The 22954-nt window shown below is 50.9% G+C and overlaps 1 protein-coding gene across 5 annotated transcripts in view; it reads left to right on the forward strand.

The window, feature by feature from the left end:
* The window catches only part of TSPAN14 (tetraspanin 14), a 55751-nt gene that overhangs the window by 30366 nt on the left and 2431 nt on the right, over positions 1–22954 (forward strand). For 4 of the 5 annotated variants that reach the window (XM_029245401.1, XM_029245402.1, XM_029245403.1 and 1 more), the window contains 7 exons: positions 13139–13189; positions 14953–15099; positions 16655–16825; positions 18820–18945; positions 20251–20295; positions 22096–22215; positions 22605–22682. In XM_029245401.1, coding sequence (XP_029101234.1) covers positions 13139–13189; positions 14953–15099; positions 16655–16825; positions 18820–18945; positions 20251–20295; positions 22096–22215; positions 22605–22682 — 738 coding nt within the window. The remainder of the gene's footprint in view (positions 1–13138; positions 13190–14952; positions 15100–16654; positions 16826–18819; positions 18946–20250; positions 20296–22095; positions 22216–22604; positions 22683–22954) is intronic. The other variant, XM_029245406.1, reaches the window with a different exon arrangement.

Consider the following 22954-nt stretch of genomic DNA (forward strand, 5'->3'; position numbering starts at 1 on the left):
GTGTGTGTTCTGAACTGCATGTTTTACTGGGTGTACATGGAGCTGGGCTTCATGGGGATCTTATCACAGGGATGTCAGGAAAATGCTGCCACCACAGCATTTTGAGGACACTAGCACTTTTTACCCTTTCTCGGTTTTTTAAAATTATTATTATTATTTTAAAATTTATTTTATTTTATTTATTTTTGGCTGTGTTGGCTCTTCGTTGCTGTGTGCGGGCTTTCTCTAGTTGCGGCGAGCGGGGGCTACTCTTTGTTGCGATGTGCAGGCTTCTCACTGCGGTGGCTTCTCTCTTTTCTTTTTATAAATTTATTTCTTTATTTATTTTTGGCTGCGTTGGGTCTTCATTGCTGCGCTGGACTTTCTCTACTTGCCACGAGCAGGGGCTACTCTTCGTTGTGGTGCGCAAGCTTCTCATTGTGGTGGCTTCTCTTATTGTGGAGCACGGGCTCTAGGTGCGCGGGCTTCAGTATTTGTGGCTCGTGGGCTCTAGAGCGCAGGTTCAGTAGTTGTGGCACACGGGCTTTAGTTGCTCTGTGGCATGTGGGATCTTCCCGGACCAGGGCTCAAACCCATGTGCCCTGCATTGGCAGGTGGATTCTTAACCACTGCGCCACCAGGGAAGCCTGGTTTTTTTAAATTACAGTCATTCCTTGGATGTGTTAGACCTGTTTCTAGGGCAAAGTCTCACTTTGACACAGGAAAATGCAAATCAAAACCACAATGAGATATCACTCTCACCCATTAGAATGGGTATTATTAAAAACCAGAAAAATAACAAATGTTGGTGAGGAAGTAGAGAAACTGGAATCCTTGTGCACTGTTGGTGAGAACGTATAATGGTGCAGATGCTATGAAAAAAAGTATGGCGGTTCCTCAAAAAGTAAGAAATAGAATTGCCATATGTTGCAGCAGTTCTCCTCTGGGCATATATCTAGAAGAATTGAAAGCAGGATCTTGAATAGATATTTGTGCACCCTTGTTCGTAGCAGCGTTATTCATAATAGCTGAGAGCTAGAAGCAACCCCTGTGTCTACCGAAGGATGAATGGATAAACAAAAAGTGGTCTATACAGGCCATGGAATATTATTCAGCCTTAAAAATGAAGGAAATTCCTACGCATGCTACAACATGGGTGAATCTTGAGGACATTATGCTGAATGAAATAAACCAAACACAAAAGGACAAATACTCTATGATTCCACTTATATGAGGTACATAGAGTAGTCTGCTTCAGAGACCCAAAGTAGAATGGTGGGTACTAGGGGCTGGGGGGAGGGGAAAATGGGAAGTTACTGTTTAATGGGGACAGAGTGTCAGTTCTGCAAGATGGAAAGAGTTCTGTGGACAGTGGTGATGGTTTCACAATACTGTGAATGTACTTAATGCCACTGAGCCGTACACTTAAAAATGGTTAAGATGGTAAGTTTTATATTATGTGTACTTTACTATGATTAAAATTCTTTAAAAAATCTCACTTTGACTTGCAGAGGAAAGGGAGCTGGGAGGGGCTTACAGCCTTTGTCTTTGTTCATTCTCACCCCACCTGATTCCACAGAGAATTTGAACTTCCCTGGTTTTGCTGAATGAATCCTCTCGAGGGATGATTCCGATGATGCCTGCAGCTCCCACCACAGACACTGAGTTTAATCTGCAAAGATTCTGATAAAGCCCTTGCCTGGATTTATTTCAGAGGTGGATTAAAAGTGAAAAACGGAGACTGCTTGTAGGCACAGACGACAGAGAGCCCCCCCCTCTGCTGTGGACCTTCTCAGTGACAAGGGCAGGCCTGAGCCACAGCTTCCCTGCTTGTAAAATGCGGGAATTCATTTCTGACCCTAATGTGCAGCCTGTTTCTGGGTGAGAAACATTTGGGCTCTGTGAGCAGCATGGCTTGAGGCCCCTTCCTTCGAAGTAACAGATGCCTCCCACGAGTAGGGTGAGCATGTAATTTGTGCTCCAAGTTGGGAAACTTTTAAGAATGAAAGAGAGGTTATTAAGAATTTTGCCGGAACAACAGATGTGCCCCAGGACTGCCCCAGGCAAACCAGGACAGTCCCTAACCCTAACCCTTCCCAAGAGAGGCAAAGCCAGTCTGATGCGGAAGGACCTAACGGTAGCTGCCTGCCCTTGCTCCCGTTTGTGGCATTTTTGTGGGTGGATGGTCTTAACTCTCTTTGTCTGGCCCCACAATGGGCTGTTGACTCTGGATCATTCTAACCATTAGAGAATTGCCCTTATTTGAGCTGAAAGAGTTCAGCTCCATGTGATATCAGACCCCAAGGCCTGATCCCTAGGTCTGAGCGCAGATGGTTTCTCTGCTTCCATTTCTTGGTAATTCAATGCAGTCAGAAAGGGAAAGTCTAGTGTTTTAATAACATGTGTAGACGATTTCACTTCCACTGCTGAGAGGTGGTACCTTTTTTCCCTTCCAGTTTTATTTACTAAACTTTTGTAACTTCATGGAAATTCTAGAAGACTACACAAGGCATCCCAACTTGACTGTGTTCCCTCCTTCAGGCTCCATTTTCCTGTCTGCAGTCACACATAGTTTCACATCTTGGTGAGAGTATCCACGTGATCTTGAAGTGTGCGTTTTCGTATCAGCATCACCTAGTGTAGAACATTCCAGGTTGCCGCACAGTCTTCCTGATTGTATTTTTGGAAATTCCTATATTGGACATTTAGGTTGTTTCCAATTTTTCTACTATCCTAGATAAGGAGCAGTGATTAGCTTTTGTAACACAGATTCTTCCCTTTGGGGAAAGGGGAGAAATTATTTGCTGGGATAGATTCCCAGGAGTGAGAGTAAATGGGTCAGAAGGTGTGTCCATCGTTTTGACCAGCCTGACATTTATATAGTCATATTCTCCAGAAGGGCTGCCCCAATTCATAGGAAATAGACCGCCTTATCTTTTGGCTCATAGGGGTGTGTGTTTGTGTATTTTTCCACATTTTGTCTTGCCAAGACAGAGGGCGAGGATTGCTTAATTAGAGACTCCACTAGAGCTAGGAGTTGCTGATCCGTTTAGGGCCTCAGCTCCTGATCTCACTGGCTCAGGCGCACCTGAGCGGCTGGGACCACCAGGAGGGATTTGCGAGGATGGGCAGTATGGTGCACTGTGATTATTCCCCAGGACATAGGATTATTACACACTCACAGGGTGGCGCCAGGTCTAAGTAACTGGTGATGTGTATAACTCTGCTTCCTTGGCCAGTAAATAGTCAGCATGGCCCAGTCTGCTGGGGTGATTTGTCATCTATGGGGGAGTACCCTATTCCCATCTTGTTTGTACCTTTTTTTTTTTTTTCCTAGAAATGCTTTAAAAAAAATCGCTTCTAGGGACTTTCCTGGTGGTCCAGGGGTTAAGAATCCGCCATCCAGTGCAGGGAACGGGGGTTTAATCCCTGGTCAGGGAACTAAGATCCCACATGCCGTAGGGCAACTAAGCCCACGCACCGCCACTACTGAGCCCGTGCGCTCTGGAGCTGGCACACCACAACTAGGGAGAAGCCCGCGCGCTGCCACGAAAAGACCCCACGTGACACAAGTAAGACCCGACGCAGCCAAATAAATTAAAAAAAAAAAATCACTTCTATTGAAGTGTAGATTAAATAGAATAGGCCTCTCGCCTTCTGAGATGGCCCACACTCTGTCTGTGGAGTGTATTTCTCCCAAGGCCATTCTCGCCTTTTGAGACGGACGGCATTCTGACTATGGAATATGTATCTCTATAAATAAATCCACTTCTAATATACATACTGATACATACATACATAGAAAGAAGGAAGGGAGGGAGGGAGGGAGGAAGGAAGGAAGGAAAGAAAGAAGGAGGAAGGAAGGAAGGATGAACCTGTACCCATTTCAAGTGTTCAGTGCGCTGAACTGGCAGCTGTATCCTCCCTCCCCTCTCATCATGATCGCCACGATGAAGATGTGAAACATTTCCATCCCTCCAGAAACTGTCCTTATGCCCTTCTGTAGTCACTCCCTCCCCACCCTTCCTCTGGCAACCACTGATTTGCCTCCTGTCACTTACATAAATTAGATTTCACTCTCCGATCTGACTTCCTTTAGTTTAGGTGATGTTTCTCTGTTGTTTTTCTGCTTTTATTTTATTAATTTCTTTAAAAGTTTTTCAAAAATCATATTTTTATATTTAAAAATTGTGGTAAAACATACATAACAAAGCTTAGAATTATAACCATTTTTAAGTGCCCAGTTCAGTGGCATTAAGTGCATTCAGTGTTGTGCAACCGTCACCGCCATCCACCTCCAGTCTATTGCGCTGATTTCTGCTCTTTTTATTATTTTCTCTCTTCTACTTATTTTGGGATTATTTTGTTCTTTGTCTGGCTTCTTAAGGCAGAAGATTAGGTCATTGATTTTAGATCTTTCTTCTTTCCTATAGTATAAGTACAGGCATACCTCATTTTATTGTGCTTCCCAGACACTGCATTTTTAGCAAATTGAAGGTTTGTGGCAAGCCTGCATTGAGCAAGTCTGTTGACACCATTTTTCCAGCAGCATTGGCTCACTTTGTGTCTCTGTCACATTTTGGCAATCCTTAGACTGTTTGAAACTTTTTCATTATTATTGTATTTGTTATGGTGATCTGTGATTAGTGACCTTTGATGTTACTGTTGTAAAAGGATCTGTGACTCACTGAAGGCTCAGATGATGGTCAGCATTTTTTAGCAGTAAAGTATTTTTAAATTAAGGTATGTACATTGTTTTCTTAGACATAATGCTGTTGCACACTTAATAGACTACAGTATAGCGTAAGCATAATCTTCCTATGCACTGGGAAGCCAAACAGTTAGTGTGACTTGCTTTATTGCGGTGGTCTGGAACCAAACCCAAGTACATCCAAGGTATGCCTATATTTGATGCTCTGCGTTTTCTGCATCCTACACATTTTGATATGTTTTCATTTCATTTGGTTAAACGTCTTGTATATGCATACTGTTTATATAATGTGTCTTTTCTTTCCCTCTCTGGCTTACTTCAGGATTTTCTCTTTGTCACTGGATTTCAGCAATTTTATCATGATATGTGCTGGTGTGTTTTCTCTGTGCTCTGTTTGAAGTTCATTGCGTTTTATGGATTTGTGGGTTTGTATTTTTCATCAAATATGTGATTACTCCCATCATTATTTCTTCAAACGTACACCCTCCCTCCCTTGGACTCCTTGTTGTCCCACAGGTCACTGAGGTGCTGCTCAGTAGTTGTTTTTTTTTTAAACCCCCTTCTACCATTTAGTTTAGAAGGTTCCTATTGCTTTTTCTTTAAGTTCACTCATCTTCTATAGTGCCTGATTGGCGATTAAACCCATTTAGTGATTCTTCATTTCTAATGTTGTATTTTCTATTTCTAATAGTTCTATTTGGATCTTTTTTATATTTTCTATTTGTCTCTTCATTATGTTTATTTTCCTTTAAATGTTTGAGCATATTTACAATATCTGTTTTAAAGTCTTTGCTGATTCCATCTTCTATCTCATTTCTGTGTCTTATAGTTACTGAATTTCTTTCCTTGTTATAGGTCATGTTTTTATTTTCCCTCTTGCCTATCTAGTAACTTTTGATTGGATGCTAGATCTAATTTTTCTGCCCAAGTATTCTTCCTGTCTTGGTCAGCTTGGGCTGCCATAACAACACATCACAGGCTCTTTGGTTGAAACAAGAGAAATTTATTTTCTCCCCTTTCTGGAGGCTGGAAGTTTGAAATCAGTTTGCCAGCATGGTCAGGTTCTGGTGTGGGCTCTCTTCCTGGCCTGTACATGGCTGCCTTCCTGCTGTTTTCTCATGTGGCAGAGAGAGAGAACCCAAGCTCTGGTCTTTCCTCCTCTAATCATGGAGGCTCTACCCTCATGACCTCATGTAACCCTACTTACCTCCCCGCCTCCAAATACCATCACACTGGAGGTTAGGGCTTCAAGATATGAATTTAGGAGGGACATCTTTTGAGTCTGACATCTTTTGTTAAATCTTGTATGTGAGATTCATTCATGCTGTGGTACGTAATTGTAGATCGTTGATTCTCATTGTTGTGGAATATCCCATTGTGGGAATATATCATTTGAGTTATTTGCAGTTTTAGGCTATTAAGACCTGTTGAAGTAATATAAAAACCTACCAGGGTTGGGGACCCGAATTATAGGGATGTCCTGGGGTTCGTGTGGCTGAGCTGAAGGAAATCCTGTCTAGGTCCAGATGGTTTCAGTGTGATAGTTTAGTGCAGGACTTGGCAGACTACGGCTCGCAGGCCAAACCTGGCTGTCTGCCTGTTTTTGCACGTACAACTTTACTGGAACACACTCCTGTCCGTTCGTTTACGTATTACCTGTGGCTGCTTTCCTGCTATAATGGCAGAGTGGAGTGGTTGAAACAGAGACCTTCTGGCAGGCAAAGCTGAAAACACTATCTGGCTTACAGAACTGTCAACCCCTAGCTTAGTATCTTGTTCTCTACTCACTGTTAATCACTGAAATGTGCCAGCGATGGCAGGGGCTGGGGTGGGGTGAGGCTGGGGTGGGGGTTCCTTCTCTCCATTGCCTGGAGCGCTGCCTGTAACCTCCCTTGGAGAACTCTGCCTCCCTGCCTTCCTTTCTTTCAAAGGCTGATACAGTCAGATTCCTGGGCAGGGTGTGGTGGGCGTGAGCTCCCTGCTATCAGGGAGCACGGTGATTATGTGGAAGCTGCCCCAGAGCCCTGTGGGTAGTCCTCCCCACCTCCTCCTCGGGCCCCTCGCAGGAGTTCACTGGCTCTGCGGGAAGGGCACATGTGCTTCTTCTGGTTTTCAGAACCACCCTTCCGGCAGGAGGAAGAGCTGGTGTGTGATAGCTGTGTGACCCTGAGCAAGGCACCATCCTGCCCTGGGCCTATTTCCCTCCGGGAAAAGAAGCTGGGCTTTAGCGTCCCTTCCAGCTCCCAGAACTTCCAAACTCCCACAAAGAACTGGCTTGGTTTAAGCTTTTTTTTCATGTGGGACTGTTTTGAAAGAGGCGTTTCTTTTATGCTCTGTTTAGGGTCCAGAGTGATCGCAGTCTGGAGGGGCAAGGCCTCCTGATCCCGACAGATGTCCTGGGACTCCCCCTCAGTGCACTGGCTCTCAGGGCCAGGTTGGGTCTAGGGTCTGTGCCCTCTGGTGTCCTTTCTAGTGACCACGAGCATCTCTGGTGTTCCCTGGACTCCCCAGGCCTGGACTCCGGATTTCCAGTTCTGGAGAGTGAGTGCCAGGACTGTTGGGTTTCCACCTGGCATGATTTATGGTGGCAGAGCTTAGGCAGTGGGAGGTGCAGAGGCCCTTGGAGATCATTGGTCTCTACCTGTTCAGTTTTGCAGGTTGGCAGACTGAAGTCCAAGAGAGAGGGATGGCTTGCTCAGAGCCACAGGGTGAGTTAGGAACAGAGCTGAGACAGTTCTATCTTCTTCCACTCCCTGCCCTGTTTTCTTTCCATCATCCTTTCCCCACCTCACTTGAAAAGCCTCCAGAAGGCATCTGTTTCCTTAAACTCTGCTTTACTCTTGTCTCCAGAAGCCCAATGAAACAGATGCCTCTGGAAAGCAGGACCTTGTCTCAGGACAAAGCTGCAAGTCGTTGGGGGATGGTGCGCAGAGTGCTTTCAATCCAGCAAATGATTATGGCGTCTTGAGGGTCCCCACGGCCTCTGTTCTGCCTCCATGTCAGGGCAGGGCTCGCTCAGTGCTCCAGGGTAAGCACATCACTCGGGATACTTCTTTGAATTCTTACAACCCTCCTATGACCCAGGAAGGGTCATCCCCCTTTTGCAAAGAAAAACAGGCTCAGAGAAATTTCTGGACTCGCACAAGTCCTGTCACTTGTTGCAGGGTGGAGCCGGAACCAGGACCGGCTGACCCATGCTATTTTTTCAGTGCTGCCCTGGACTCCCTCGGGTCTCGGTGCTTACTCTTGGGTTTCCTTCTTGTTTTTTTCTGAGGCTCCCTCTGGTGGCCCAGGGGCAGGGGTTCTGTGAATGTCACCCTTCCTCAGCCAGGGGAGTCTGCAAGAATCAGGGGCCGGCAGGGCATGGCCTGAAAGCGTTTCGTGGCTGCTGGTGGTTTGTCTCGAGCTTGTGGAGGAAAGTCCTCTGGAGCCCGCAAGAATTGCCTAAGTGCTTTCACGCACTGAAGTGAAATCTTACAGGAGACCAAGCCCACTAAATCGTGGGTGATGAGGGGCTGCTTTTGACCTCCTTGGCGTTGGAATCCTCCTCCAGTCCAGCAGGGCCTGGCTACATGTGTACGCTTCCGCTGTGTCTGGGACCTGCTGGGTAAAGGCTTGCCCACTTGGTGAGTGGACTCCGTGTGGCTTCCGGAACAAGGCAGGGCTGGACCAGCCCAGAATGCCCCCCAGGAGACCTCTCACCTTCTTTCACAGGGGCCTTTGCCTAAGGTGGAGAGGTCACTACTGAATCTTCACAGTGACCCCCAAGAGGGCCTGACTGGACACAGAGTGATCCTCCCCACCTGATGATGTGGGACGTTGGCTTTAGGGTTGCACAGCTTAGAAGCCCCTCCTGCGGACTCCCACGCCGCCGGGCACTGTGACTGCCCCGTGTGGTGGAGGGCACAGGCTGGTGCCCGCTCTTCCTGCCTTGGGTGGCTGCCCTGTGGGCAATGAGATGACATGATGTCAGGGCAGAGAAATGCAGGTTTGTTTCTTGACTTTGCCACCAGCTAGCTGTCTGACTTTAGGCAAATAACCAAATCGTTTTACATCGGAACTTTCCCATTTGAAAAATGGGGGTAATAGTACCAGTGTTATGGGGTGTGGAGGGCCTCTTTAGGTGTATTGTGTTTAATGCAACACCTGGCACCCAGGAAGGGGTGGTGCTACTTGCCCTGGTGACCACCTCAGGGTATGCACCTGATGGTCCAAGGCTGGCCTGCCTTTGGGCTTGGTGGGAGTTGGGCTCCATTCTTTGGGAAGGAATTTAATCAGGTCATAGAAGAGAGACAAAGGAGGTTACTCTGAGGCTGGAAGGCACCTTAACTGTCACTCCCAGATGGTTGGCAGCCAGGAGGACAGCCCAGCTCCATAGACCATCTGTCCCAGGGAGGTCCAGGGAAGGGTCTCCACGGGGAGCCAGGCAAAGCTGGCCAGAGTCCTGGATCATTCAGGGGGCTGTCGTGTGAGCTCCCAGACAGGTCACTTCCCCAGTTTGGTTCTCCCTCAGTCTCCTTGTCTCTAAAACAACTGTTGGTCCCTGAAGGTCCTGCCTTGGACCACTGTTCACTGAACCCATGATCTGACATGGGTCCCTGCCCCCCCAGTTCCTGTCTTTCTGGTGCAAAGTTAACTTTAGTTCTTCCTGTAAAACAGAATGGAAAAAAACACAAGCTCTCATTCTTAGAGCCCCGTTGTTGTGAGAGAAGGAGAACTGGGTTGCGGTGGTAGGGAGCTGGTGTCTCAAGCTGACTGTATTCGGCGAAGGGTTTCTGAGGGGCAGACCTTCCTCACTGTCCCTCCTGGCACCGGGTGGTGGGTGGGTTGTCATGGAAAGTGGTTAGGCAACACTGAACAGAAGAGAAAACATCGCTGCCCTCAGAGGGCTTAAGTGGGGGGGAGGCACAGTAGACAGACAGACAGCTCATGTGGTCTAGGATATGCGCCATGAAGAAGATCTAGCAGGGAAGATCAGGAGTGATGGATGGGGAGCGTCCACATAGCATGGCAAAGGGAGATGTGTTTGAGGAGGAGAAATTTGAAGAGACCTGAATGGAATGAGGGAGGAAGCCAGGAAGGGATATGGAGGAGGAACATTCTAGGCTGAGGGATCTAGTCAAGGCTCTGAGGCAGGGATGAGTTTGGTGAGTTCAAGAAACAGTAACAATACCAGGGTGGCCCAGAGAAGGGGATTGGGACCGGGGAGCCAGGTCGGAGATGGTGTTGGAGACACACGCCACAGCATGGCTGCCCATGTTCTCGTGGTCTACGGCAAGCAGTTTGAATTTTATTCTAAGCGTGAAAGGAAGTCATCGGAGCATTCTGAGGAGGGGAGTGATCTAGACATATTTTTAAAGGATTGTTCTAGTTGCTTGGGGACCTGTGGGGAGACGGTGGGGTGGCCCCTGCAGGGATGAAGCATGGACAGGTGGGAGCAGAGAGGGTATGCTATGTATTTTGAAGGTAGGACTAACAGAGGGGTCCTGATAGGTTGAATGTGGAATTGGAGGGAGAGAGCTGTCAAGCCTGAGGTCTAGGTTTTCTGTCTTAAATGAGTAGATGGTCAGTGGTGCCATTTAGTGAGAAGGGGAGAGGTGGGGAGGAGCTGATCCGGGGTTGGGAGACCACAGCTCCATTTGGGGGCACGTGGAGATTGAAATGTTACTAGTCATATTCAGTGGACAGGTCAAGTAGACCTTGGGGTGTTTGACTCGGGAGCAGCTATGGCTGGAGGTTAGGATTTGTGAGTCAGCCATGTTAGTTATGAGATCATCTAGAGGGATCAGGGAAGGGCAGGGGTCCAGGACTGAGCAGTGAGGTTCTCCAACATTTAGAGGGCTCTGAAAGACGAGGACAAACCCACAAAGGAGACTGAGAAGAAACAACAGGGAGGGTGGAAGACAATTGTGTGTGTACACTTGGTGTCCCCAAAGCTGAGTGCCTCAGTGACAGAGAGAATGACCAGCTGTGTTGGGTGAGATCAGGTAAGCTGAGGCAAAAGACGTGACCCCCCCCCCCCCCCGCTTGGCAAGAGGGAAGTGAGTCATTGGAGACCTTGAGGGATGGTGGGGAGAGAGGCCTACGGGGATCGGGCAGGTAGTGACCGGTCACCTTCAGGCTTGCTTACCGTGCAGTGTCAGACACTCGGGAAGGGAAGGGAACTGGTCGTGTACCCCACCAAGGAAAACGAAGCCCTCTTCATCAACTCATTAATCCAATGGGAGGATGGAAAAGTGGGAAGTCAGCACAATGTGGTGGAAAGGACCACGTGTCGTAGAGCCTAAGTTCTGGCAGCAGAGGGATCTTTGCCCACGTGGCGCAGTGCTGTCTCCAGTGCTTGAGATGGTGCCTGGCACTTACTCAATGCCTGTTGAATGAATGCGTGAGTGAGTAAACGAATGAACTAAACAGAGGCTTGGGATCTGGGCCTTCTCACTTACTGCTTGGGATTGCTACTGAACTGAACTTGGGTTCGCTCACCCGACTTGCAGCAAAGCCAGTCCTTTTGCTGCCAGGTTGTGGTGAAGGGAAGTACAAGGTTTATCGCAGAGTGCCCAGCAAGGAGAACGGGCAGCTCGTGCTCAAAAGACCCAAACTCCCCGATGGCTTTCAGTCAAGGGTTTTTAAAGGAAATGTTAGGGGTGGGAGTTGCAGGGTATATGATTAACTTGTGGACTTTCTCCTGCTTGGTTAGTGGTGAGGTAACAGGAAGATGGTTCGGGAATCTGAATCATCTACCTTCCGGTTCCAGTCAGTCTGGGATCCACATACCTCTTCAGGTCAGCGGGTTATCACCATCCTCTACAGGGCTGGGGGCGGGCGGTGGTCTTAGTTTCCGCAGAACAGCTCAAAGATAGTGTCATATTGTTATCTAAATCCCTTCTGGAGGAACCAGGGGTCCTGTGACTCTGCTCTTCGGGTGGGGGGAGCAGGGGAGGGGAGACCAACAAGAAGCCGCGGGCACAGAGGGGCTCATCGTACCCAAGAAGGCCCCGCAGGGCCCTGCTCTGTTTCAGTCACCCCTTTTCTTTGATATTCCTCAATCTTGAGGGAAACAGGGGCGAGACGAGAAAGGGAATAAAGTTGTGGATAGAGAGATTAATCATCAACTTGTCGGGGAAGTCTGTTTCAGAGGAGCTGTGTTTCAGAGGGACTCGGTTTCAGAGTTTTGGTCCTGGCCCTCTCGGCTCGCGTGGTGCTTTGTTAGGCGGGGGAATCAGGTCTTGGAAGGACTCCGTCACTTGGGGTCCACAGACTGCTGTGGGAACCAGCAGTAAGGAGTCTGAGAACCCTCTGAAATTCCCTCCAAAACATTGGGCATGTGCACATTTTCTGAAAGTGGCCTGTGACCCAGAGGAGGTTGGGAACTCCGGGGCTTTCTCTGAAGGCCCTTCTTCCGAGTCCAGCCTGCTAGGGCTTGCGGTGAAGTAGACAGGAGTATCCTAAAGCTGGAGAATACACTTGGGAAAGTTGCAGCCACAGAGAACCTTGCCCTGTTGTTTACCGAGAGGTCCTGATAAATGGCAGCAAAATGCCAGCAGAGTATAAAGCAGTGAAGCAGAAAGATACGGGGCTGCTTAATTTGTAGAGGCCACGTGGTGTTTGTTTTCTATGGAACAGTCCTCCCGGGTGTAGGCATCTGTGGAGTGTATTTGGGGGTCCCTTTTTGTCATGGTGCACGTGAGGCACCTTAGCCCTGGTGGGTTCCTGTGGGTAGGAGGTCAGGTTTGGGGGGCACTGCTTTTCTGGGGTGAGCACTTGGCCTGGTGCAGGCTTCTTTTAATTCGGTAACATAACCAGGCATTTCCTGAGCGCAGGCATGCCCTGCAGTGCCGAGTGTAGGTACCACAGTGAGGAGCCTGAGCCTTGCCAGCAGATGGCCTGGGCGGCTGCTTGTCTGTGCTTGGAGTCTGTCTCCGGGGCTGGAGGCCCGAGGTGGGCGGCACAGGGGCTGCTCTGTCCTATGCAGGGCTTCACCTGCACTGGGAGCCCATGAAGGCTCCTGGGGCAGCCATCATGAGGGGTGATGCCTTCTTACACACCAGATAGTGCATTGAAATGAGTAGGGGGCTTGTGGAATGGGGAAGAAATGGGGCGTGGCCTGATGTCTCTAACTCCATAGTCTCACCTGGACAGAGTCTGCTCCGAGATCTTTGTCTCTGCTCTCCAGAGCATGGGGACAGCTGGGGTTGAAGGAATTTGTCCCAATGGTCAGGGAAGATAGGTGTGGGTTATCTGAAGAGCCTCACCGTCCTGTTGTTCTGGTGTAGAGTCCCTGTCATCTGCAGGGGCCAAGGGGGCCGCCTTGCCCTTGTTCTGCCCAGCCTGGACACGAGCCAGGAACACCCCCTGACTAGCAGTGTGGTCCCTCCTATGAGAAGCATGTTCGTGGAGCTGGTTTCTGACCTCACTTTCTCTCTCTCTCTTCCCCCTGTGCCTGCTCAGTTGGCTGGAGTTGTCTTCCTCGGTGTCGGACTATGGGCGTGGAGCGAAAAGGTAGGTGTGACTGTCACTAGGACCCTGAGCATCAGTCCGCCATGTTTGTTTGTCCCTTCCTCCAAACTCCTCCCTGGCGAGCCTCTCTTGTGCAGGGTAATGGTTCGTAGTCATTAATCTTTACAGAGCCAGCTCTTGGAAGTTACTGAACCTATGATGAAAACTCCTGGGGTCCTGCTGCTGGCCCTGTTTCCCCGTGGTAGGGTCGCTGCTAGAGGTCAAGGTTGGGCTGGTTGGGATTTTGAGCCCTGTGAGTGTGGGGAGCCCTCTCTCCTGTTACCAGAAGCCCTGAGTCACCCTGGGGCATGTCTACAGCTGTGTCCAGGGCAGGCCTGGGGCTACCTTCTGGATTGGACCCTGTCTGTGCCTCTGGGAGCCAGCAGGACCCTGAACACAGTTGTGTTGATTCCTGAAGCTCTTGTTCTTGTCCACGCGAAGGACCCCTGAGTCAGGGAGCAGGGCTCTGGGATGTGCCCCCTGGGTGCCCTGTAGGCACCTTTGAATCTCCTTGCCCAACCTGTAGAGGAGAGGGGAGGAGAGAAGACCAGGCTCTTACTGTCCGGAAGGACAAGGGGCAGTTGGAACTCCAAGGATGGGACTTGACCCGGTGTGGGCAGGGTGGAGCTTTGGTGCCACATTTTGCTCTGCAGGTAGGCGGGCGCTGGGGAAGTAGAGAGACCAGGCTGGAAACAGTGGGAGCTAAAGCTTCCTCTTGAGTCTCAGGCCCAGGGCCCTCTGTTCCTTCAGTGGAATCTCCTTCTGCTTTCAGGAGGAGGAGACAGGACCGCTTAGGTCTGTGGGCTTTCTTGCCATGGCCTTAGGAACTGGATACGGTCTGCCTTTGGGTTTGGGCCCCTTTAAGAGCTTGTAGTGCAATGTCACTTTGCCCTAGTGACCGAGAAGCTGGTGCAAACCATGACTCGTAGTGCCACCGTGTGACCACCTCCGGAACAGCAGCATCTCAGCCAACGGAGCCCTGAGCCTAGGCCTGGCTACCCTGGCTCCCTGATTCTAGCTGGGTGCCTGGTCCGGCTGCTCTTTTCTCCGTCCTCCTTTGAACCCTGTAGAACTGCTCTGTCCATTTCAGTTGCCATTAGCCAGATATGACTAATTATATCTAAATTAATTAAAATGAAATACAAATTAAAATTCAGTTCTTTAGTTCCACCAGGCCACATTTCAAGTGCTCAATAGCACATGTGACCAGTGGCTACCATTGTGAACAGTGCAGATATAGAACATCTGCATCATCACAGAAAGTTAGTGGATGGCGCTGCCTTCGCCTGTCCTTGGCGGGTGTGCTGTTCACAAGCGTGTTCATGTTGAAGCTGTTTTCATCTCAGGATAGTGGGGTGCTCCACGAATCGAGTGCAAAGTCAATCACCAGATGGCCAGAGGCCAGGGCCCTGGGGTGCCTTGACCACGGACCAGAGGGCCCCTCAGGGCCTCTTCCACCCCAGGCCTGGTGTCAGTACCCTGCAGGCTACAAAAGAAGTGTGGGGTCTGCCTGGGAGGCGGTCACAGCCTAGATGGAGACCAGGAACAGGAGAGTGGCTGGGGGCTGGCGTAGGCAAAGATCTACTGGGCAGAGGGGCCTCTAAGGGGGCAGGTGGGGAGGGGCCGTGCCATGCCGTGGCTTTTAATGACAAGACTGAGGCTTGGAAGGCAGGTCCCTGTCCTCATTTAGGTCCGGACACAGCCCCCCAGGGCACCCTCGACTCTCTTTGAAGCTGATGTTACCCTGCTTTCTCTGCCTCTTTCAGGGGGTGCTGTCCGACCTCACCAAAGTGACCCGGATGCATGGCATTGACCCTGTGGTTCTGGTGCTGATGGTGGGCGTGGTGATGTTCACGCTGGGTTTCGCTGGCTGTGTGGGGGCCCTGCGGGAGAACATCTGCCTGCTCAACTTTGTGAGTGGCCCTGGACACGCGGGTGGGAGGAGATAGGGAGGTAGGGGTGTGGGCTCTGCCGGGCAGGCCTAGCCCTTATCTGGGGGGTGGGTAGCAGCTCTTATGAGCCTCCCCCAGGATCTGGCAGTGGGGGGAGGAGGCAGCCCTTGGTGCCCTGCTGCCCAGTGAAAGGTAAGGTTTCAGGGAACAGTCAGATGAAACAGACCCTCATCTCTGGAGAGGTTGGGCCCCTCTGGATTTTATCTCCTAGTGGGCAGAGTCGGCTGCTCTCTGGCCTGCTCTCCTCCCCTTCCCTTGCCTTTCATCTCCCTTAAGAAGTCCCAGTTGTTTGTTTGCTACTCACCTTTGCCCTTCCTGGCTAAGATCAAAAGATGTCAATAATGTTAGGAAATCTTTTCCCTCCTCCAGGGTGTGTGAAACTGTTGGCTGTGCAATGCAGAATCCTTAATTTCCTGACAGAACTTCGAGTTACTAAGAGTTTAGTTTTATACTTAGGTACACATTCATTTTGAAATGCATTCAGCTAAAATTAAATAGCACCTGGTGGGGAAAACACATAATTGTCTTTTGCACTATAGTTTTTGTTGAATTTATTAGATCAAGCCTTTTTTTTCTGGGCTTCATTTAGAAAGCAAAACACGTGGGCTTTTTTTCTGTTAAAGATTATGTTTGGTTACCTTGCTTCTCTATGAATGGAGAGTTCACTCTGGAGGGCCTTATGTGTGTGTATGTTTGTACACTGGAGGGCCTCATGTGTGTATGTTTGTACACGTGCACGTCTTATTTTGAGATATTGTTGGTTGTTGCATAGCTGCTTAGTGTGCTGTATGGCCAGTGATAACGGCTGTGATAACTTGAGCTCTACAGGCTGGAGCCCCGCCTTGATGGGAGGGGGTGTGGACCTGTGACTGCAGTGGCCTTTACAGAATTCCACCACTATTGTGGCCAGGGACAGCTGTGCTTCTGCAGAGGTTTTTATGCAGTTGACTATCATATACACACATACAGAGTAGGTACTGATAACGTTAGCAACTCCAGAGTTGTAAAGAGCCCTGCCAGGGAACTCAGATGTCCTGTATCTAAAGTATGTAACCTGAGTGAACCTCAGCTTCCTTATCCCTAAAGTAGGAGTAACAAGTTTCTAGCAACTGGGTTGGTTGTATGTGCGAGGAGAGTGGTCAGATAGCGTGTCTGGAGCACAGTCTCTGCCCTGAAGGAGCTGATACCTGGTGGGGTGGGATAGCCATTCATTCCCGTGATGGAGTTTCCTTGGAGTGGGGGCTACTTCATAGGAGGTGGTTGGTACATTGTCTTGGAGCTTTCTCATACTTTCACTCATCTGACTCTTACCAACAATGCAGCAGTGTGAGTAAGGATGAGTTGCCCAGAGTACCCAGCTAATAACGTGGGCTTCCCCAGACTCCAACGTGAGTCTCTTGGGTGCCGAGCTCGTGCTGTTCGCAGCAGGCAGAGGTTCTGGGTCGGACAAGGATGCGCGTCTGGCTGGGAGGCCAGAGGTGTAGTGACTTCTGCTCCTGTGCTTGTCCCCCTGCAGTTCTGCAGTGCCATTGTGCTCATCTTTTTCCTGGAGCTGGCCGTAGCCGTGCTGGCCTTCCTGTTCCAGGACTGGGTGAGGGACCGGTTCCGGGAGTTCTTCGAGAGCAACATCAGATCCTACCGGGATGACATTGACCTGCAGAACCTCATCGACTCCCTTCAGAAAGCTGTAAGCACCACCTTCTCCCTGATAGAGCTTGGCTTTCCTGGCTTCAGTCTGTGTGCATGGCTCGGGGCCCAGGCTGGTAGGGAACACTGGGCCTTCCCTTCTCAGCTCTGCCCACAGCCGGGAGGCCAGGGGAGGTGCTCCCCCCCAACTCTGGTCAGGTTAGCTTTGTCTGCTTGTGGTTGCTGGCGGGCCAGGCTTGCTCTCAGGGTGCCCTCCCCCATTTGCTTTGGGCAGGCAGTCCAGCTACACCCACGGCCACCCTACCCTCTACCCCCGCAGGGCCCGGGTCTCTCCAGCCCTGGCCACGCAGGCGGCTGCAGTCTCCTAGGTGCTGTGTGTGCTGAGGGGTAGAGCTGGGCGCGTGACTCCCCGACTGAGGCTATTCTTGTCCCCTTCCTCCTCGGGACCTTTTCCCCTTCCTGTTTGGGAGGGCAGAGCTGCCTGGAGGAAGGTTCTTCAGATGGAGAGGAATGTGACCTCCCTGGACACTGTTCCCGGGGGTTTGTCTAAGCAGTCCCAGGCTGTGGCCTTTTCTCTGTCAGGCCTTCCTCCCCCTTGTGTGTGGCTGTACCTGGAGGCCGGGACCACTGCTGTCCCCCATCCCTGCCACCCCTCCCGCCCCCCCCCAGCCCCAGGAGAAACCAGCTCCCCACCGTGCCAGCCTGTGCAAGGTTGTTGTTTGATCTGTGCTCTGCCAGAAAACCTAGCTTCCTCAGGAACTTTTTATATGGAACCCTTTTGTTCTGAGGAGAAAATAGAAGAGCATTAAAAATAACTATGAGCTGTTCTCCTTATTAACCAGAGCTTGTTTACTCCTTATTTCATGTATTGTAGGATCCCACAAAACCCATTTATGTGATCAGAGATCCTTCCTGTGTCGTTAGATCCTTCCTCTGTTGTTAGATCTCTTCCGTGTTCGTCTGCGAAAGTCCCCATCCCACCCTCTCCTGACATCACTGCCCCCTGTGCCTTTTCCTTTTCTATTCAAGGCTGCCATTCTCTCTTCACTTCCACATAACCTTGGGCTTGCTGGTGTCAAGGATGCCAGGGTGGTTCCTCTCTGCACTGGCCTCAACGACATTGTAGTTTTCTCCACTGCCTTCCTCTCCTTTTAAAAGATACCTTTCCCTAGAGATTCAGTAAATGATGGAGCTTCCTCATGGTAGAATATCAGGTAGTCGTTAGAGCACCTGGAACCACGGAGGACAGGGGCAGGGGAGGCGGGCTTTTTACCTTAGAACCGAAAGTGAAGCCAAAATCCTGGTTGTGGGCCTGTGATTACGGCCATAACCGTGACAGCTGTAAGGGCAAGGGTGAAAACGACATCTGCTCTCGGATTGGGACGCCGCTGACGTCACAGTGCTGCTTTCACTGCGTTTGGTTTTACGATTTTTTAGACAAATGGGGTTTTTCTTTGCTGCCTCACCAGATAGCGGGGGCTTCTGGGAAGGGAGGGTGGAGACCCTGGGTCAGGGCAGAGCTTTGATTGCCTTACCTTTCACCCCAGTCATAACTCTCCTTGGGAGTAGACTTCAGCAGCTGTTTCCTGTAAAGAGGCACGAAAGGTGACTGGGGTCAGCTTGGACCTTTCCTGGGGAGGAAAGCACACTGCCCACAAAGAGGTGTTCTCTCGGGGGGCAGTAGAGGACCACATCAGAAGGAGAGCGAGAAGCCCGCTCTCCCGGGTTGGGGGTCAGTTGGGGAGGAAGGGAAAGTTCCAGGGTGAGGAGGGAGTGGAGCTGACTCCAAGGGCACTGCCGAGCCGGCCTGGTGTGTTGGGCCCAGACAGGACCTGGACACAGTTTCCTTCTTAAGGGTCCACTCGGGTCACCTCGCTCACTTCTCAGTGATGGGAGGTCCGTGGGGTGGGCTTCGATTTCTCTGTGTGATACACAGAGGTGCACTGAACCCCATGTCCCTAAGACAGACACCCTACGTGGGGCAACGACAGCCCTGGCTCAGAGCCCCGACAGTTCTCGGCTTTATGATTGCAGAACCAGTGCTGTGGGGCATATGGCCCTGAAGACTGGGACCTCAACGTCTACTTCAACTGCAGTGGCGCCAGCTACAGCCGCGAGAAGTGTGGGGTGCCCTTCTCCTGCTGTGTACCCGACCCCGCGGTGAGTCTGCCCGAACATGGACGGTCCCTCTGGAGCGGAGCAGTTCCTGCCTCCCTGAGGGCTCTGGCTTCTTCTCTTCTGCAGATGGATTGAGTGCCCGGCTCCCCCTCCACTCGCCTCAGGGCTCTTGCAGCTCTGAAATCCTATACCTATAAATTCCATAAGTGTTTTTGCATGGCCCACCCTGGCTCTGGTGTGCTGGGTGAAGCAGGCAAAAAACAGTGGTCCCCCTCCCGTGAGGGGCTCTCACTCAGCGGTGCCTGGACAAGATGCTGTGAATATAATGAGCCCTGGTCTCCTTTCTCTGGAGAAAACAAACACTCAGTCAGCCCTCCGAAGCCCTGGGCGGTGGCATACATCGCCATCTGGGGGTGGTGCAGAATTCTTTCACTGTTCTTTCTTCTTCGCCTGTCTTCATCCCCAGGCCACAGACCACATCCTTGGGTTCCAGAAACTGAGCTCTTCGGTGGCCCCGCCCCGTTTTTTTGGCCACGCTGCACGGCTTACGGGATCTTAGTTCCCTGACCAGGGATTGAAACTGGCGCCACAGCAGTGAAAGCGCCGAGTCCTAACCAATGGACTGTCAAGGAATTCCCTTGGGTGTCCTTGAAGGAGCACTGAATGTTTGCCCAAACCTAGCCTGAGCAGAAGGGAGCCCCTACGGCCGTCAGTACCATCACACTGCCTGGTGCTGGGCCACGGGGCTCTAGGCGCGTTCCCCAGCCCGGGAGGGGCTCAGGCCTGCAGAGGCTGCACAGCGGTGTCTGACATCTCCACCATGACTGTGAAATCTTTAGCAAGTGTAGCTTTTCCCTTCTAGCTCAGGGATTGGCAGACTACAACCCCTGCACCAGATCTGGCCTGCTGTCTGTTTTTGGATGACTTGTGAGCCATGAATGGTTTCAGCCGTTTTAAGTGGTTGAAAATAAATCAAAAGAAGGATAATGTTTTGTGCCACGTGAAAATCATGAAATTCAAGCTTCAGTGTCCATAAATAAAGTTTTATTGAAATACAGCCATACCTGTTCATTTACATGTTGTCAATGGCCGCGTTCATGCTACAACAGCAGAGTTGAATAGTAGCTACGTAGGTGGGTTTGAAATATTTACTATCTTGCCCTTCACACAAAAAACTTGCCAACCTTTGTCTTAGCATGGAAGGTTAGTTGGCAGCATGATGGAAGGGCATGAGCTGTAATGGAATTGGTGCAGGTGTTTGCTGGTGTTTGGTTGTGACTTTTCTAGAGCTTTCTACCACCGGATTCTGGAGCACAAAAATGACTAATCTTTCTGCTTTTCTTACAGCAAAAAGTTGTGAACACACAGTGTGGCTATGATGTCAGGACTCAGGTGAGAGCTCCAATGCATATGACTTTGAATTCTTCAGGTTTATCCTCTAGGGTCCAACTTCCCGATTTAGCACAAGTGCAAATTGGAGTGGGAAAGCCAGGGGAGACTAAGCTCAGAGGTGCCACCTAAGCTGGGAACCAGGCAAGCGGGAGCATACGGCCACGCACACGCCTTCCCTGAGCCGCTGGCAAGACAAGATTCATAGGAACAGTAATGGGTGTGATATCGAGCTCTGTGAACCACAGTCACAAAATCTAGCAGTTGCTACGTTAGTGGAAAGAAGATGGATGAAAGTTTGGGGGAACAAAGACGACATGTTTAAGAGGCCCTTGGAGTCCCAGGAGGTGTCTGTTATGTAGGGGTTCAGGATGGAGTTGCAGGAGGCACATGGCTTGGTCCAGCCGCCATTATGGAGGCAATGCTAACAGGGAGGGAGATAGGCTCAGGGCAGGAGCAGGGCTCAGCCCTCTAAGGGCTTCCTCAGGCCGTACGGAGTGTGCGCTTGGACGTGAAGAGGCGAGGACCCACCCCAGTCCTTGCTCTGGTGGCCTCTGGTGATGTGAATGACAGCTGTTCTGAAGGAGAGGGATCTCGGGGAAACTGCAGGCACCCTGCTCTTGGCCGTGGACACTAGGGATGTGACCCTCCAGGCTGGGAAACCTCAACTCCCTCTGCAGTGAGCTCCGCTTCTTAGCGGTGGGCCTATGTCAACATCAGCTTCTTCAGTGACCCATTTCCTCGCCACTTGCATCAGTTGCTAGGGCTGCTGTAAAAAAGTACCCAGGCCCTGCGGTTAGAATAACAGAGATTTAATTTTCTCGTAGTTCTGGAGGTTAGAAGTCTGAGGTCAAGGCCTCAGCAGTGTCGGTCCCTTCTGAGGCCCCTCTCCTTGGCTTGGATGGTGCCTCCTCTTCCCTGTGTCCTCACATGGGCTTCCCTCTGTGTCTGTCTGTGTCCTAATCTCTTCTCACGAGGACACCAGTCATATTGGGTTAGGGCCAACTCCAATGACCTCACTGTAATTTATTTACCTCTTTAAACAGCCTCTCTCCAAACACAGTCACATTCTGAGGTCTTGGGGGGTTAAGACTTCAACATAGGAATTTTAGGGGGACATAATTCAGCCCCTAACACTGCTAACGAATGAATGTTCCGTCAGTGTTTCATGGGTGAGGCTGATAGGGGAGGGGGGCCGGGGCTGACTGCTGTGTTCGGGGTGGGTGAGGACACGGTGTCTGCCGAGGCCACATCCCTGTGTGCTGACTGAGCCTCCGCTAGGGTCGACTTCAGCCTGTTCCTGCTGGCTCTGCTTCTTGGAGCCAGGCTCACCTGGGCTCGGGGGTACACTCTGAGAAGCCATTGTCCCTTCCCTCTCCTGACTCAGAAGACGCTGAACCCTCTTTCCCCAGTTTCTCTCTTTAAGGCACATTTTCCTTCCCCAAGCCCTCATCCCCCTCCCCTTTCTCCAGACGTGGGCTGTGGAGGTGTGTTGAACAAGCTGACCTTGAAATGGGTGGAGGCCCTAAGAGAAAGGGCTTAAAGATCACAGCCAGGGAGCCTTTGCTTAGACAGGTTATAAAATGCGAACGGCCCGGGGAGGGGCAGAGACCGAGGCAAATAGACGTGTTTCTCCTGGAGAGTTCTGTCTGTCCGTCTGTCCTCGGCACCAGCCTCCCAGATCCCTCGTTCCCCCCCACCCCCGCCGAGCTTTGCTCTGCCCCCGGCGGGAGCCTTCTGGGGATCCAGGGTGGGGACGGCCTGCGTGTCTCGGGCTCAGGCCGCTGTCCTGTTTCCCTGCAGCTGAAGAGCAAATGGGACGAGTCCATCTTCACGAAAGGCTGCATCCAGGCGCTGGAGGGGTGGCTCCCACGGAACATCTACATCGTGGCCGGCGTCTTCATCGCCATCTCACTGCTGCAGGTTTGCCCCCGCTGCCCTTCGTGGCTTCCTCTCCCCTTGTGGCCGCACCTGTTCCCTTGAGCCAGATTTCACACTGGGAAAGGTGCTGGTGGCCGAGGGCGCATGAGGCCCGGGGTGAGTAGGCTGCCTAGTGTCTCCCGGGAGAAGAACTGGCGGGAGAAAGTCAAGAATTCAGTGAATCAGAAAAACCAGGAGTTTTTCCAGGGTTGCCCAGGGCTGGGAGGAGAAGCCGGCAGCCCCCAAGGCAGCCTCGGAGGCAGCTGAGGCTGCTGCTCTGTGGAAAACCCACCATTTAGAAAATGTTCGGCTCTGACCTTGCCTTGAAGAGGGTGACTGGGGTGGACTCGGGGTCACCAGCCATCCACGCACCTTTTTCCTCCTTCACTCAGTGGTTGACTGATCTCAAAGGAAGGCCGAGAGACAGAAGCATCTGGAAAAAGAAAGAAAAAAATTTACTTGCAAAGCAGGCAAGGATCTCTTACTTCAGAAGGCCTGGCCCATCAGATACCAGCCACAAGAGGGATTGAAAGTGGGGGGTGAGGGGAGCAGAATTCCTCAGATCACCAAGTTCACATTAGTCTGTTCCTGGTAGGAAAAGATCAGCCTTCCCACGTGATTATCCTGGTCACTGAGGTCGGGGTGTAGCTTCAGACACCAGCATGGCCCAAATCGGGGACAGTCTTGTTTTTATGGTGGAATCCAGGTTTGCAGGAAACATTCGAGATTTGGTATTTGGGGA

The sequence above is a fragment of the Monodon monoceros genome, unplaced genomic scaffold, assembly GCF_005190385.1.
Source record: "Monodon monoceros isolate NGI ecotype Baffin Bay Population unplaced genomic scaffold, NGI_Narwhal_1 Super_Scaffold_4, whole genome shotgun sequence".
Lineage (NCBI taxonomy): Eukaryota > Metazoa > Chordata > Mammalia > Artiodactyla > Monodontidae > Monodon > Monodon monoceros.